The following is a 12,513-nucleotide window of genomic DNA, read 5'->3' as shown; positions in this document are numbered from 1 at the left end:
GATAGCGTCTTACCTTTTGCAGAGGAGGTTTGTGGCCAAATTCTACAAGCTTTATGATGGCATTTGTTCTGAGACATGAGGGGGTGAGAGCTATGTGATTTCTTTCTTCTAGGAGATGCATCCACAAGTCCTTCATTATCAAGAGCAACAGCAAGTAAAGAGTTAGATGAGCAGGCAAGAAAAAACATCCCTGGGAAGAACAGGGGGAAGAGGAAAGCAGATACCTCCTCCTCACAGGACAGTGAACTGGAGGTAAATAGTAATCTTGTTTTCTACAGGTAGTATTGCAGAATAGTGTGTTGGTAAAAGTGCTCCTCTCTTTCTTTCGTCCTATCTCCATGGAAATGGAAGGGAATCACAGAATGGTTTGGGTTGGAAGGGACCTTTAAAGGCCATCTAGTCCAACCCCCTGCAATGAGCAGGGCCCTGTCCAACCTGACCTTGAGTGTTTCCAGGGATGGGGCATCTACCACCTCTTTCCTTGTCCTGTCCAACAGCCCCTGTCCACCCCTTGTCCTATCTCAACAGGCCCTACTAAAAAGTCTGTCTCCATCTTTCTTATAGGCCCCCTTTAAGTATTGAAAGGCCGGAGTAAGGTCTCCCTGGAGCCTTCTCTTCTCCAGACTGAACAACCCCAACTCTCTCAGCCTTTCCTCACAGGAGAGGTGTTCCACCCTTCGAATCATTTTGTGGCCCTCCTCTGGACCTGCTCCAACAGGTCCATGTCTTTCATGTACTAAGAGATTATCTGGGAAATTCCCGTACTAAGAGATTATCTGGGAAATTCCCATGGCCCATGTTATCTGAGAACTGGCCCGAATGAGTTCTTCCATGGTCCTTGACAAGCATCACTTACATGTCCCTTGGAATCATAGTGGTGTCAACAGAGGAGACACCTGGATGTCTCTAGTACAGCCTCCTGCTCAGAGCAGGGCTGTCCTCAGCACTAGAACCATGGCTTTGTCTAGCTGAGTCTTGAGAACCTCCACGGTTGGAGATCCTGTGCCTGTCTAGTGATCTGTCCCAGGACCACCATATCCACCTGGCGAAGGAGGTTTTGTCTCCAACTGGAATCTCCCAAGCTGCAAATTTCCCCTTATTTTTCCACGGCAATCTTCCATCTGCCACTAGTGAAAAGAACTTGTCTTCATCATCTTTGCTGTTCCCTTTCTGTGGTCTGCTGTTAGATCACCCTTAGTCTCTTCTTTGCTGAGATGAACCATCACAGCCTCTCCTCTAGGCTGCTGACCATCCCAGCCTTTTGCTGGCTGCTCTCTAGTTACCTCACACACCTCTGGAACATGGGGATGCAATCTGGGGTGACCTTCCCAGTGCCAAGTAGGGTGAGTCAGCACCTTCCTTCTATCAGCTAGGCACTCTGGGTGTTCCCCAGTACACAGTTCATCTTACCCACAGGAAGAGTGTGCTGCTGGCTCATGCTGTGTCTGGTGTCCACTGTCCCCTCCAGCTCCTTCCAGCCCAGACCAATATGAGGGGTTATTCTACCCCACATGCAGAATCTGCAGTTATTGAAATTCTTCTAGTTTCTGTTGGCCCACTTGTCAAGTATATCAAAGTCCTTCTGTACTGAAACTCTGCTATTCCTCATGGCAGCCAGTCCTCCTTATTTATCGTTACAGAGGTGTCTGTGATAAACCCCAAGGTCATTTACCTGATGCTCTCCAGATCACAGACTGTAAACTTCTACCCTAAGCAGGGCTCTAAAGTTCATTAGCACTCTTTAAGTTTTTGGTTTTATAACTATAAAAGTAAGAGAAACTTTTGAAATAGTTTGTCCAAGAGAGCCTTACTCTGAGTGTGTAGTTGCACTGTAGCAGTATATAAACTCCACTGCAGTAACTGAAAGAGTTTAATAATGTGTTCAGCCTGTAAGATGGATACTGTTGTTCATATCTGTTAAGAGCATACTGCAACTAACCACAAAATGAACCCTAAAATTTGCTCCTTTCTCCTTTTCCAAACACTTAGCTCAGTGTTTGGAATATCTCAACTCTAACCTGCTTTTATTCTCTGTGCAGCGAGTGTTTCTCTGGGACCTGGATGAAACCATCATAATCTTCCATTCACTTCTCACAGGGTCTTATGCTCAAAAATATGGCAAGGTAATAGTGTCTTTTCTTTAGAAGAAAAACTGTTATCTGTCCTGCAGAATTAAATGTTAATCTTTGGAAAAGGAATAGAAAGTGATACTTTGTTTTAAATATATAAGGTGATGTTTTTAAGTTGTTGGCAGTTTGGGATGGGGAAAGAACACTAAATTTGGCTTTATACAGAGCTGGGATATGGACATCACAAACACTTCCCTTTTAACAATAAAAGTCTTGTCTGTGTTGCCCCTGAGAATGCATCAGTCTCTGCTATGCTGTACTGAAGTGTTTGGTTACATTTTGGGTCAGTGTATTACCAGAATGTGGTTGAGATTTTTTTTCAGTTGAGTTATTTAAAATCTTAGGAAAGTTGTAGTTCACACCGTTGAATGCAGATAGAATTGCATCAGGCTTGATATACAGTGGAAACTGTGCAATGTAACTGATTTATCACTATTTACTTCTGCCTGTAACCACTGTGAATTTGCATTTTCTCTTTTTGTTTTGCCAGGATCCAACTCTAGTGATTGGCTCAGGTCTGTCCATGGAGGAGATGATTTTTGAAGTAGCTGACACTCACTTGTTTTTCAATGACTTGGAGGTACATGGCAAACGTTTTTGAAAGGCAAAACTCCACATTTCCTAGTTAGAATTACACTGCACTGTTGGTGAGGGCTGTTGTGCTTCAGAGCCAGTTAATGCTGAAACATGACAGCCTGCAAATCTGAAGTGGTTCTAAGCACAAGCAAATCGAAGAGGTGTACTCTTTTATCTGAGACAGGCATTCTGCAGACTTCTAGTGCCGTGAGCTCTCTTAGCTCTCTGATGGGTTTCTACTTGAACCTGTATAAATAAAAAGAGTGATGTCTGCTTTGTCTTATGTTTGCATTCTGGACTGGTAAACACTTCGCTTTCACTGATCCGCTTTTGAAATGGAGACCAGAGATGTGGGGAAAAAGGTGACCTTGAGAATGAAAGGGGCTTTAACTAAGCCAAGGGCAGAATACAACTTGTGCAGCTCAGCCAGTGCCTCCGTAGGTTACACTGGCCGTGTAACAACTGTGAAGGACACCCTTCCACAGACAGGCATGCTGTAACCCTGGAGGTCCCACAGCACCCTCTGGTTTTTGTTCTTGCAAGCTGTCTCTGCTGCTCCCCCATTCCCATGCTGCCTCATGGACTTCTGATCAGCTCCTGTCCTCTTTCACGTGCAGTATTAAATACATCTCACTGTTCGGCACCAATTCCACAGAAGTTGAATATAAATCTTTGCTTTCATCATGGCAATGCTCTATGCTGTGCTGTGAAATCCTGTCAGATAGTAATGGATACAGTAATGCAACCTATTCAGAAAGGTGTGAGGAATGCCAGAATCTGGAATTAAATGGTTGGAAATAGCAAATTACCTGACTCATGTCTTATCACAGAATCATAGAATGGTTTGGGTTGAAAGGGACCTTAAAGATCACCTAGTGCCAACCCCCTGCCATGGGCAGAGACACCTTCCACTAGCCCAGGTTGCCCAAAGCCCCGTCCAACCTGGCCTTGAACCCTTCCAGGGAGGGGGCAGCCACAGCTTCTCTGGGCAACCTGTGCCAGGGTCTCACCACCCTCACAGGGAAGAATTTCTTCCTTACATCTAATCTAAATCTGCCCTCTTTCAGTTTAAAACTCTTACCCCTTGCCCTATCCCTACACCCCCTGATCAAGAGTCCCTCCCCCCTTTCCTGTAGCCCCTTTAAGTCCTGGGAGGCCGCTCTAAGGTCTCCCCGGAGCCTTCTCTTCTCCAGCTGAACCCCCCCAACTCTCTCAGCCTGTCCTCACAGGGGGGTGCTCCAGCCCCCCAAGCATCACTCTTCTTTGATATGAGTCCACAAATACGGACTCCCGGACTTAATTTGCAGAATTTACAGGACTAGGTTAAAGCTTAGGAAGGCTGAATATGAGTAGTGTACAGTTAATTGTAGGTGCACCACTGATGCACATCATGGGAAAATGAGATGGTTTTGTTGATGCAAATAGAAACTTAGATGAAGTTTTCATTTGTGGCTGTGACAACTTGCAGCTGTGAACTTTGCAAAGGTGGTAATGACAGTTACCTCCCTGCCCCAGAAGAAGAAACAAAACAAACAAACAAACAAAACCCAGAACACATCAAATACAGTCTCTTGTGCCGGAAAGGTAATCACTGGTATGTTAACTTTATGATCAACAACAACACTTACTGCTGTAGTGTTGGTTAGTAGCAGCAGTGGGAAGTTCTTGAAATGGGGAAAACTCGTTTCCTGTCCTAAGGTATTTGCAGTTTATCTCTGGGTTAGCTGGGCTGTGCTAAGCACCAGAATCTTGGCAGTGCCACCATGCTGATGTTTCTTTCACTCGGGGTTTGTGCTGTGGCTCTCCTGTAACGGAATCGACCATCGTGTTTGAGAAATGTAATACCAATACTTGAGCAGATAATGTGGTTTTGGGGTTTTGTTTGTTTGCTTTTGTGAACTGACAAAAAGTGAGCTTTGAGTCCAACCTGTTTAGTGAGTGTCAGAGTTCCTTTTTTGCAGACAACTCAAAATGTCACAGAAACATGATTTTTTCAGACTTTTCTGGTACTTCAAATCCCAGTCTTGGCAAGGATCTGTAGGTGCTGAGAAGTAAAACCTAGTACTGGCAGGCAAAGCTAAAGGAAGCTGTGTGTAGCTTTGTGGAGGCAGTGTGGCATGGCTTGTTGCTGTTGGGAAACCTGAGGGCATTGTTTTATATCACACTTTTTTTAGTCTGCAAATTTCAGTATATTCCTGGAGCACAACAGTGTGACTTTATTTTTTTCTTAAACAGGAGTGTGACCAGGTCCACATAGAAGACATGGCATCTGATGACAATGGCCAAGATTTAAGGTGGTGTATTGATGAATGCATGACATGTATAGCTGATGTAATCTGGTTTTTGTCAACACTTCAAACCCAAATGGGGTTATGGGATGGAGGTTAGCATTGAGCAGGGGAGGAAATTTGGCAAATAGTGTTTGTTTGCTGGGTGGTATTTCTTTGAAGACCTACAAAACATTGAGATTTTTGGAATTATAGTGTGAATTATATTGTCCGCTGTTGAATGTTGCCTGTGTGCTCAATGTCATGTGATGAATGGAGAACAAACACTCCAGACTTCATGATCTGGACCTGTGAAGGTCTCCCTATGGTTTGCATCCCTGTGTGAGTTGGTTGTGCACAGTCAGGTGGGGCGAGGGTAAGTTTTCTGCTGCATTAGTGAGCTGACCTGGCTCATGGGAAGGTCTGAGAAGTGCCTGTCTGTCAGGGAGAAAGAAATACGGGGAAAGTGGTGAAGCAAGACCTGCTTGCAGTCATGAGCTGGTAGAGCAGCTCTTCTCTTTGTGGAGCTCCAGCTGTGATACAAAGACGCAGATGTCATGTTTGGAAGATACTATGCTGGGGTTTATCACTGCAGGCTGAGAAAGGGGTTAGTGGGGAGGATACTCTGTATCGGCGAGGAGTGAGTGGTCAAAGAGCAAAAGAAGGTTTTGTAGCAGAGGGTTTGAAAGAATTGTTGAATCAATACATTTGAGTACAACAGTTCAGAACCAGCAGCAAATGTAGTTGGGTATCAGAGTATGTTGCCCACAGGAGTCGGTCTCTGCTGTTGGGGTGCAGTGGTGGCTGTGCAGAGTTCCCCTCTGGTGTTTTCTAGCTGCTGTCAGAGCTGAAGGCTGCAACCCTGCCAGAAAAGCTACAGAGATTTTGCTGCTGTGGCACGTGTAACAGATCTGCTTTTCTGAAATAGCAACTACAATTTCTTCACGGATGGCTTCAGTGGCTCAGGAAGTAACGCAAGTCGCAGCCCCTCAGTTGAGGTCCAGGGTAAACTGGACTGGATGAGAAAACTGGCCTTCCGCTACCGCAGGGTACGAGAGATCTACGACAAATACAAAACCAATGTTGAAGGTGAGTGTTCACCTAAACAGGGTTTATGGTGCCAGTCTCCATCCTTCCTCAGAACTTTTCCTTTCCTGAATGTTTGGACATGAAAAGTAACATTCTCCTAGTGCTAAATGGGATCAAATCTCCATGGAATCTAAGAGGGTACATCTTCCAAAACGGAATGGCGTGCCATGCAGCCTCTGAGTTATATAGATGGGGATGGCTGGTCAGTCCTGGATCCAAGAGATAATTTTGGTGCAAACAGTGTCCCTTTGCTAATTTTGTATGAAAGGATGCCTGTCACTGCTTAGAAAGGGCCTAAATGACTTACATATCATGCTGTGTCTTCACAAGTGTCTTCACTTGTGTTTTCACTTGTGTCTTCACAAAATGTGTCTTTTATCATGCCATTGTCAAGAAATGCAGCGTTCACCCTTTTGGCTGTTGTGCTCATAGTCTGACTTGACATCTCTACCATCTGTCCACAAAGTCACTTAAAATCTTCAAGTTTTGTTTCCCTTCCAAAGTAGTAATAATGATGCAAACCAGATACCAAACGTAGATAAATTTTCCGTTTAGTCTGAATCTTGGCATTGACATCCCTGGGAAGGGGGTGCTGCTGGAGCAGCTCACCTGGCAGGGTGACTTGGCCTGCTGGGTTGTGGGTTTGGGTACCCTTTGTCTATGCAAAAAAAACATGATAGAAAGTTTTCTCAGATGCATTTGCTAAAAAACAGGTGTTCAAAACTATAACTTTGAGCCTTAAAAATCTATCAGTGTAAGTCTGCATTTCAGCATGCTGCAATTACCTTATTTCTGGTAGGGGTCAGATCATTATTCCATATTTTGCATGTGGGAAACTTGGATGCAAAGTTTTTTGGGACTTGTCTAAAGCCACATGGTAAAACAGTTGCCAGCACAGCCCACAGTGGGCGGCCTCACTGTCAGAGGACTGGTGTAGTTCAGGGCTGGAGTGAGGTGGGGGGTTTGTACGTCACGGCTGGAAGCTGGGGGGAGAGAGGTTCAGACTCAAGGTGCTCCTTGTTGTATTTACTGATGGGAGCAGGTTTGAGTGTATGGGCTCCATTTCTGGCTGCTTTTAATTCAAAACTGGATGTTTTGAGAAAATTATATCTAAAAGGGATAAAAAATATGGGGATTTAAAAAAAAAAAAGGCAGTTAAAAAAGATATCTAGAAAGGATTAAAGTGGAAAGGGTCCTTGGGAAGTAGGAAGTCCAAAAGGGTGACTGCAGGAGTTCCTTCCCCTGCTCTCTGTGGTCTCAGACAACACCTAACTGCTGTGAGTGCTTTGTGCAAGAGAAATGCATTTTGTTGCATTTATCCTGAGAAATGATTTGAAATAATCAGAGAACAGTATCTACCCAGTTGCCCACAGTCAGTCACGTGTCTGGGCTCATCTCTGTCACTGGCAGCTGGTTTCTCCCATTGCCTCGAGACAGTCTCAGCTTTCAGATGCCTTCATACCGTGTTATTTACTGCAGAACAGGCAGCTGTTGAATTGAGTGATGGCTCTCTCTGTGTTAGACTTGCCAACTCGGCTGAGAAAACTCGTGTTGCTTGCCTTCCAGGCCTTCTTAGTCCGCAGAGGAGGGAAGCTCTGCAGCGACTAAGGACTGATATAGAAGTGCTAACGGATTCCTGGCTGGAAACTGCATTAAAGTCCCTGCTGCTCATACAGTCCAGGTATGGAAACTGGAAATGTGTGTATTGCTTTCTCAGCCCTTTCTCTCACTGAGATGTGCTTGCGGTGCTGTGTTGCAGCAGTGTCCATATATAATACCAGTGCTGTTAGTCACAGGTACTGGGAAGCAAAGTGAATGAGTGCAGGAACTCCACCTCTGAGCACCCGTTAGGATTTTTCTGCTGGAACATCTGTTGTTAGGAAGGTCCCCATAATAGGACTGTGCTTGCAAAACTGCATTTCTGCCAGAGAATTTCTGTTTGAAATGAAAAGCAAACAGACAAAAACCACAAATCAAAATCTTGGCCTAAAAAGCCTCTTGAAAGCAGGACAACAAAGCACATGGGACTTTGGAAAGCTGAGCAAGCTGCCCAGAGTAGCCCTCGGCGCCACTGGCTGTCGATGTGCTTTTACAAGTGTTTTTCTTCTTTCAGAAAAAACTGTGTGAACATCCTGATCACAACCACCCAACTGGTGCCAGCTCTTGCCAAAGTTCTCCTGTATGGATTGGGCGAGGTGTTTCCCATCGAAAATATTTATAGTGCTACAAAAATAGGTAAGGGGTTGTGCTGAGTACCTGGCACTGAGGCGTCTGCTGTGGATTAGCTGGAATTTTGGAAATAAAATTTCTGCAGCTGAACAGCCCCTGTGGCTGCTGACATCCAGGTGGCCATGTAATAGTGGTGGCTTCTGGCCTATGAGCTGAGCTGGGTGTTAGCCCCTTCTCAGTAAAACGAGAATGTGTTTCTGTACTGGGAAGAAGGGACCTGTTCGGGCTTCTGTCACTCTCTGCCTAAGGCTCGTTACAGTGGGATTGTCTTTTTGACAGGTAAAGAGAGCTGTTTTGAGAGGATCGTGTCACGGTTTGGGAAGAAAGTCACCTATGTGGTAATTGGAGATGGGCGTGACGAAGAGGTTGCAGCGAAGCAGGTGGGTTTCTGACTCTGCAGGGGTGGGTGTGGGTTGATGCAAAGGGCAGTTACTGCAGCAGTCTTTATCTGCAGGGACTCTTTTTCCAGGGCTGAACTCTTCAGGCCGGGGCAGCCAGGGGGAAACTTTGCCTTTGATGCAAGAGATCTTTCACTGCTTTCAGACAGGGAGTTTTCTGGCTCTTGGGGTTTAAAGTTTCTGTTCTACTGTTGTTTAGGATTGCGTATAACATTGTCCTTGTAAACAGTATCTTGATGTAGCATGTCTTGATCATAGCATGCAGCTATCAGTTAGGGTAATGCAATTTTTCAGAAGCCCGGAGGGAGTGAAGACTCGGTTGCCAGCAGTCAGATCAATACACAGCATCTACCATCAGTCTGACAAGGGGCAAACAGTTTGATTGGTTTGGACAGGCCTGAATAGGTTGTTCAGTCATGCGAATTAAGGGCAGTGAAGTGCACAGATTACTGTCAGGACATCACCTCTGCAGGCTTCACACTGTCTGCCAGGTGCCCGAGTTGTCATCTGTGCAGGTTCCTGGGAGCCCTGGAAAGGCTCTTCTGGAGAAGCAGCAGCTCAGTCGAGCGCTGAGGTTTCCATCGGGAGCAGGCAAAGCAGCTGATAGTCCGTGTCAGTGCCCGTCATAAACAGGCGTGCAGATAAGCTGGGCTTACCCGTGTGCCACGCCTGAGGTCCCTCCTGAGCACGGTGTGCTCGGACAGCGCTGTCGGAAGCACCGTATTGCACAACCCTACAGGTGCCCCTGGGTGTAAAACCCCTGCATAAACCTGCCTTTGTCGTGTCTCTGCCACAGCACAACATGCCTTTCTGGAGGATCACAAATCACGCAGACCTCGTGTCCCTTCACCAAGCCCTCGAGTTAGACTTCCTGTAAGAAGTCGGAGCAAAGGCGTCACTGCAGCTCCTGCAAGCCCTCTCCATCACTGCGGAGGCAGAAATTTCGTACATTCGGGGACTCACTTTTCAGCTTGATGAAGAAAACATACCTAATGCAAACTGTACAGTAGAACATGACAGCAGGTCGTTTCCTCAGGAGCACAGGCCCTGCCACCTACAAAGGTGTCCTATAAGGAAGCACTAGACTCGGCAGAGCTAGAGCTTGTCTGAAGAAGAGACTTACAGAAGCCAGCTGAATTCCTCTAGCAGGTAGTCTCCAGAGGGAGCGGGTGATACAACAGCAGAAGTATTTGTAAGAGCCTTCTCCTTTCTATTCAGCTTAGTTGTAGAACCCAAGTAAACACAAAACCTTATTTTTATAGAAGAATACTGATGGCAGAGCTGAACCTCCCTTGTTTCGTAAAGCCGAAAAGAGCTATGTTTTTTCCATAGGAGATATTAATGAAAATGTCAAAAATACCTCTATTGCTGTGAAATGTGTCCTCTTTCCTTCCCTGGGTGTTCAAAGCAGTTAATTTATTACAATGTCCTTATGTTATTTCCTCAACATGGGATTACTGGAAAATAGAAAGACAAGGGAATGTTTCTGGGATACGTGGTTCCTTGCAGAGGAAAGTGTTGGTGTTCCGAGTTGATCCCGGTGGCTTCTAGTCAATGTGTGCACAAGCCCTGTTACCAAGCAGGAGATCATTGGATTCCAGCTATCCATGACCCAGACCGTAGATCCCACAGATTTTCCCTGTAAAGGAATACAAACCTGCCTGTGAACCTTAGGTACAGCACAACGCTATGGCAGACTGCTCCGATGTGAACAGAGTCCTCACCTGGACTAGGAATAATTGGAGAGAACTAAATCCTCATGAGTGTTACAAAGAAAGGTATGGTTATTAACCTTCACCTCTGCTTTCCTGATGCCATTTGTGAGAGTTAGTTCCTTTTAGTAGAATCAGATTCAATTTTCCTGTATTTTTCTTTACATTAGCCTAACTACATAGTTAGAAACAAAACTTAAGGGGGACTTAAGAGGGACTTAATTTTCTAAGACACTGTGACTTGGCAGCCTGGAGCACACTGGCCCTGGGAGTGATGGTTACGCTGATTTTTCTGCTGCCATCTCAGAAAAAAAAGGCTGGAGTCAGTGACCTGCAGTACCACTGGCCTGAAATAGCCAGCTGAGGACTGGGGGCTGGCGTGGGGTGCTGGTTTTGTGCCAGGTCAGGCTGCGTTTGGTGGAATCTGCCTCCTCCCTGTACCCCGATGGCACCAAATCAGCAGTTGCCTGGGGTTTGTGCACAGAGGACACGACTGCTGAGCCCCACGGCTGCTGTTCCTGCCGAGCGGAACGTCACAGCTGCCCCCACACCCCTCCAGATCGCTGGGTTCCTCCGGGGGTCACGCGTCCGGGGCGCGCGGGGGAGTGCTCTGTAAGCATGGCACTTGAGGGGGGACGCCGATCCGCTCAGCCTGTGCCCACAGAAGCAGGTGATGGGATTGCTGCATTCTTTTCATGGCATTAATTACCGAGGAATAATTTCCATCAGTGCTGGAGGGTTGCTGGGCCAGCTCAGCACAGGCTCTGCTGTGCCCTGGGGGCAGCTCTGGTCCCCACCGTGGAGAAGGTGGCTAGAGCAGGGGGTTTGGATGCCCAGAGCAAAGGGACTGGACACGCAAGTCTCTGTTTCACATGTTCCTGGTTCCAATTTTGCTTCTTTTAAGAAAACAAAAAATTAAAATCAGAGATTCTTTTTCTCCAAGGTGGTCACAGGAGTCAGGAGTGGTCTGCCTGCCTGCCAGCTCCACGCTGGGTGTTGGCCTTGTGCCCCGACCTCAGGCCGATGCTCTGGGTCTGTGTGGTTCCCCAGGAACACTCTGTTTCAGGAACGTGCCATCTGTGTAGAGCTGCTGCCTGCGAGCAACGTGACCTCTTGTCCCATTAGAAAAATCCGAGGAGTCACTTTCTGCTGTGGCTGTTACTGCCCAGCTCACTTTGGGCTGCTGAGAGCTGCCGCTCCGCTCGCAGCAGAGCCCAGGGGGCGAGGGGGACGCGCTGTGCAGTGCTCAGCAGCCGGGTTTGGAGGGAAGCAGGAGCCCACGGGGGATGTTCTCCTGCTGGCTGCCTCCACAGGATGGAGAGCTCGGGTGTGTTACCGGGTGTTCCCACCCAGCTGGGGTGGCTCGTGTAGCGCGTGCTGGCGTTTTACAGCAGCCTGGGCCCAGGGCAGAGCGGGGAGAGATGCTGCAGGGCCACGTGAGAGTCCAGTTCATCTGGGGTCCCCGTGAAGTGTCAGTACTGCGTCAGCCGGAGCAGATCTGGTAGGAAGTCAGCCATGCTGAGAAACAGCCCCATTGCTCCCAGGGTCTGAAACGTTCCCAGATCAGGACTTAGTGCAGTCACAGTCTGTGCTGGATCCTGAACATCTCTGCGGGTCCCCAGCCCATCCAAAGGTCTCCTGCAAGCGGGCTTGGGAGGTGTCCCAGCCTCTGAAACAGCCTGTTAGGAGCACGTCTCGTACTCCAGCTGGCTGAACTTTGGGATTAAAACCTGTGCCTTAACCTCCCACCACCCGGCGTGGCTGAGCGGCCCCTTTGCTTCACTGACGTCCAAAGCAGCTTGCGGGAGAGCTGTGCTGGCCCGCGCTGGGAGGTGGGATGTGTTTTGCCCAGGCACTCACAGCGAGTGCTGGACCCAAGGAACCAAGCAGCCCGGCAGCTGGCTGGCTTTGCTTTGTGTTTGTTTAAAATGTTTTAAGGAAATTTTAAGATGTTGGCAAAATTTTAGCTGAGTGTGGAACTCTTGCAGCCAGTGACATTTCATACTGATATTTATACGATGTTTCCTTGAATGTATGTAAAGTACTTTTATAATAGGAGGTTGATGGTACATTTCTGTGTTTATGTTTAATAAAGGTTGACCTGGCTATTTTA

General features: G+C 47.1%; 1 protein-coding gene across 10 annotated transcripts in view; it reads left to right on the top strand.

Moving 5' to 3' along the window:
- Positions 1-12,513, top strand: part of EYA3 (EYA transcriptional coactivator and phosphatase 3) — a 62,863-nt gene extending 50,350 nt beyond the window's left edge. For all 10 annotated transcript variants that reach the window (XM_074807248.1, XM_074807238.1, XM_074807239.1 and 7 more), the window contains 9 exons: positions 113-252; positions 2,040-2,123; positions 2,620-2,709; positions 4,941-4,999; positions 5,901-6,061; positions 7,628-7,742; positions 8,175-8,296; positions 8,570-8,670; positions 9,485-12,513. In XM_074807248.1, coding sequence (XP_074663349.1) covers positions 113-252; positions 2,040-2,123; positions 2,620-2,709; positions 4,941-4,999; positions 5,901-6,061; positions 7,628-7,742; positions 8,175-8,296; positions 8,570-8,670; positions 9,485-9,565 — 953 coding nt within the window. In that variant the 3' untranslated portion in view covers positions 9,566-12,513. The remainder of the gene's footprint in view (positions 1-112; positions 253-2,039; positions 2,124-2,619; positions 2,710-4,940; positions 5,000-5,900; positions 6,062-7,627; positions 7,743-8,174; positions 8,297-8,569; positions 8,671-9,484) is intronic.

This window comes from Strix aluco, chromosome 26 (genome assembly GCF_031877795.1).
Source record: "Strix aluco isolate bStrAlu1 chromosome 26, bStrAlu1.hap1, whole genome shotgun sequence".
Taxonomy (NCBI): domain Eukaryota; kingdom Metazoa; phylum Chordata; class Aves; order Strigiformes; family Strigidae; genus Strix; species Strix aluco.
Note: the sequence above shows the minus strand (reverse complement) of the source record. Positions and strands in the feature narration are given on the sequence as shown.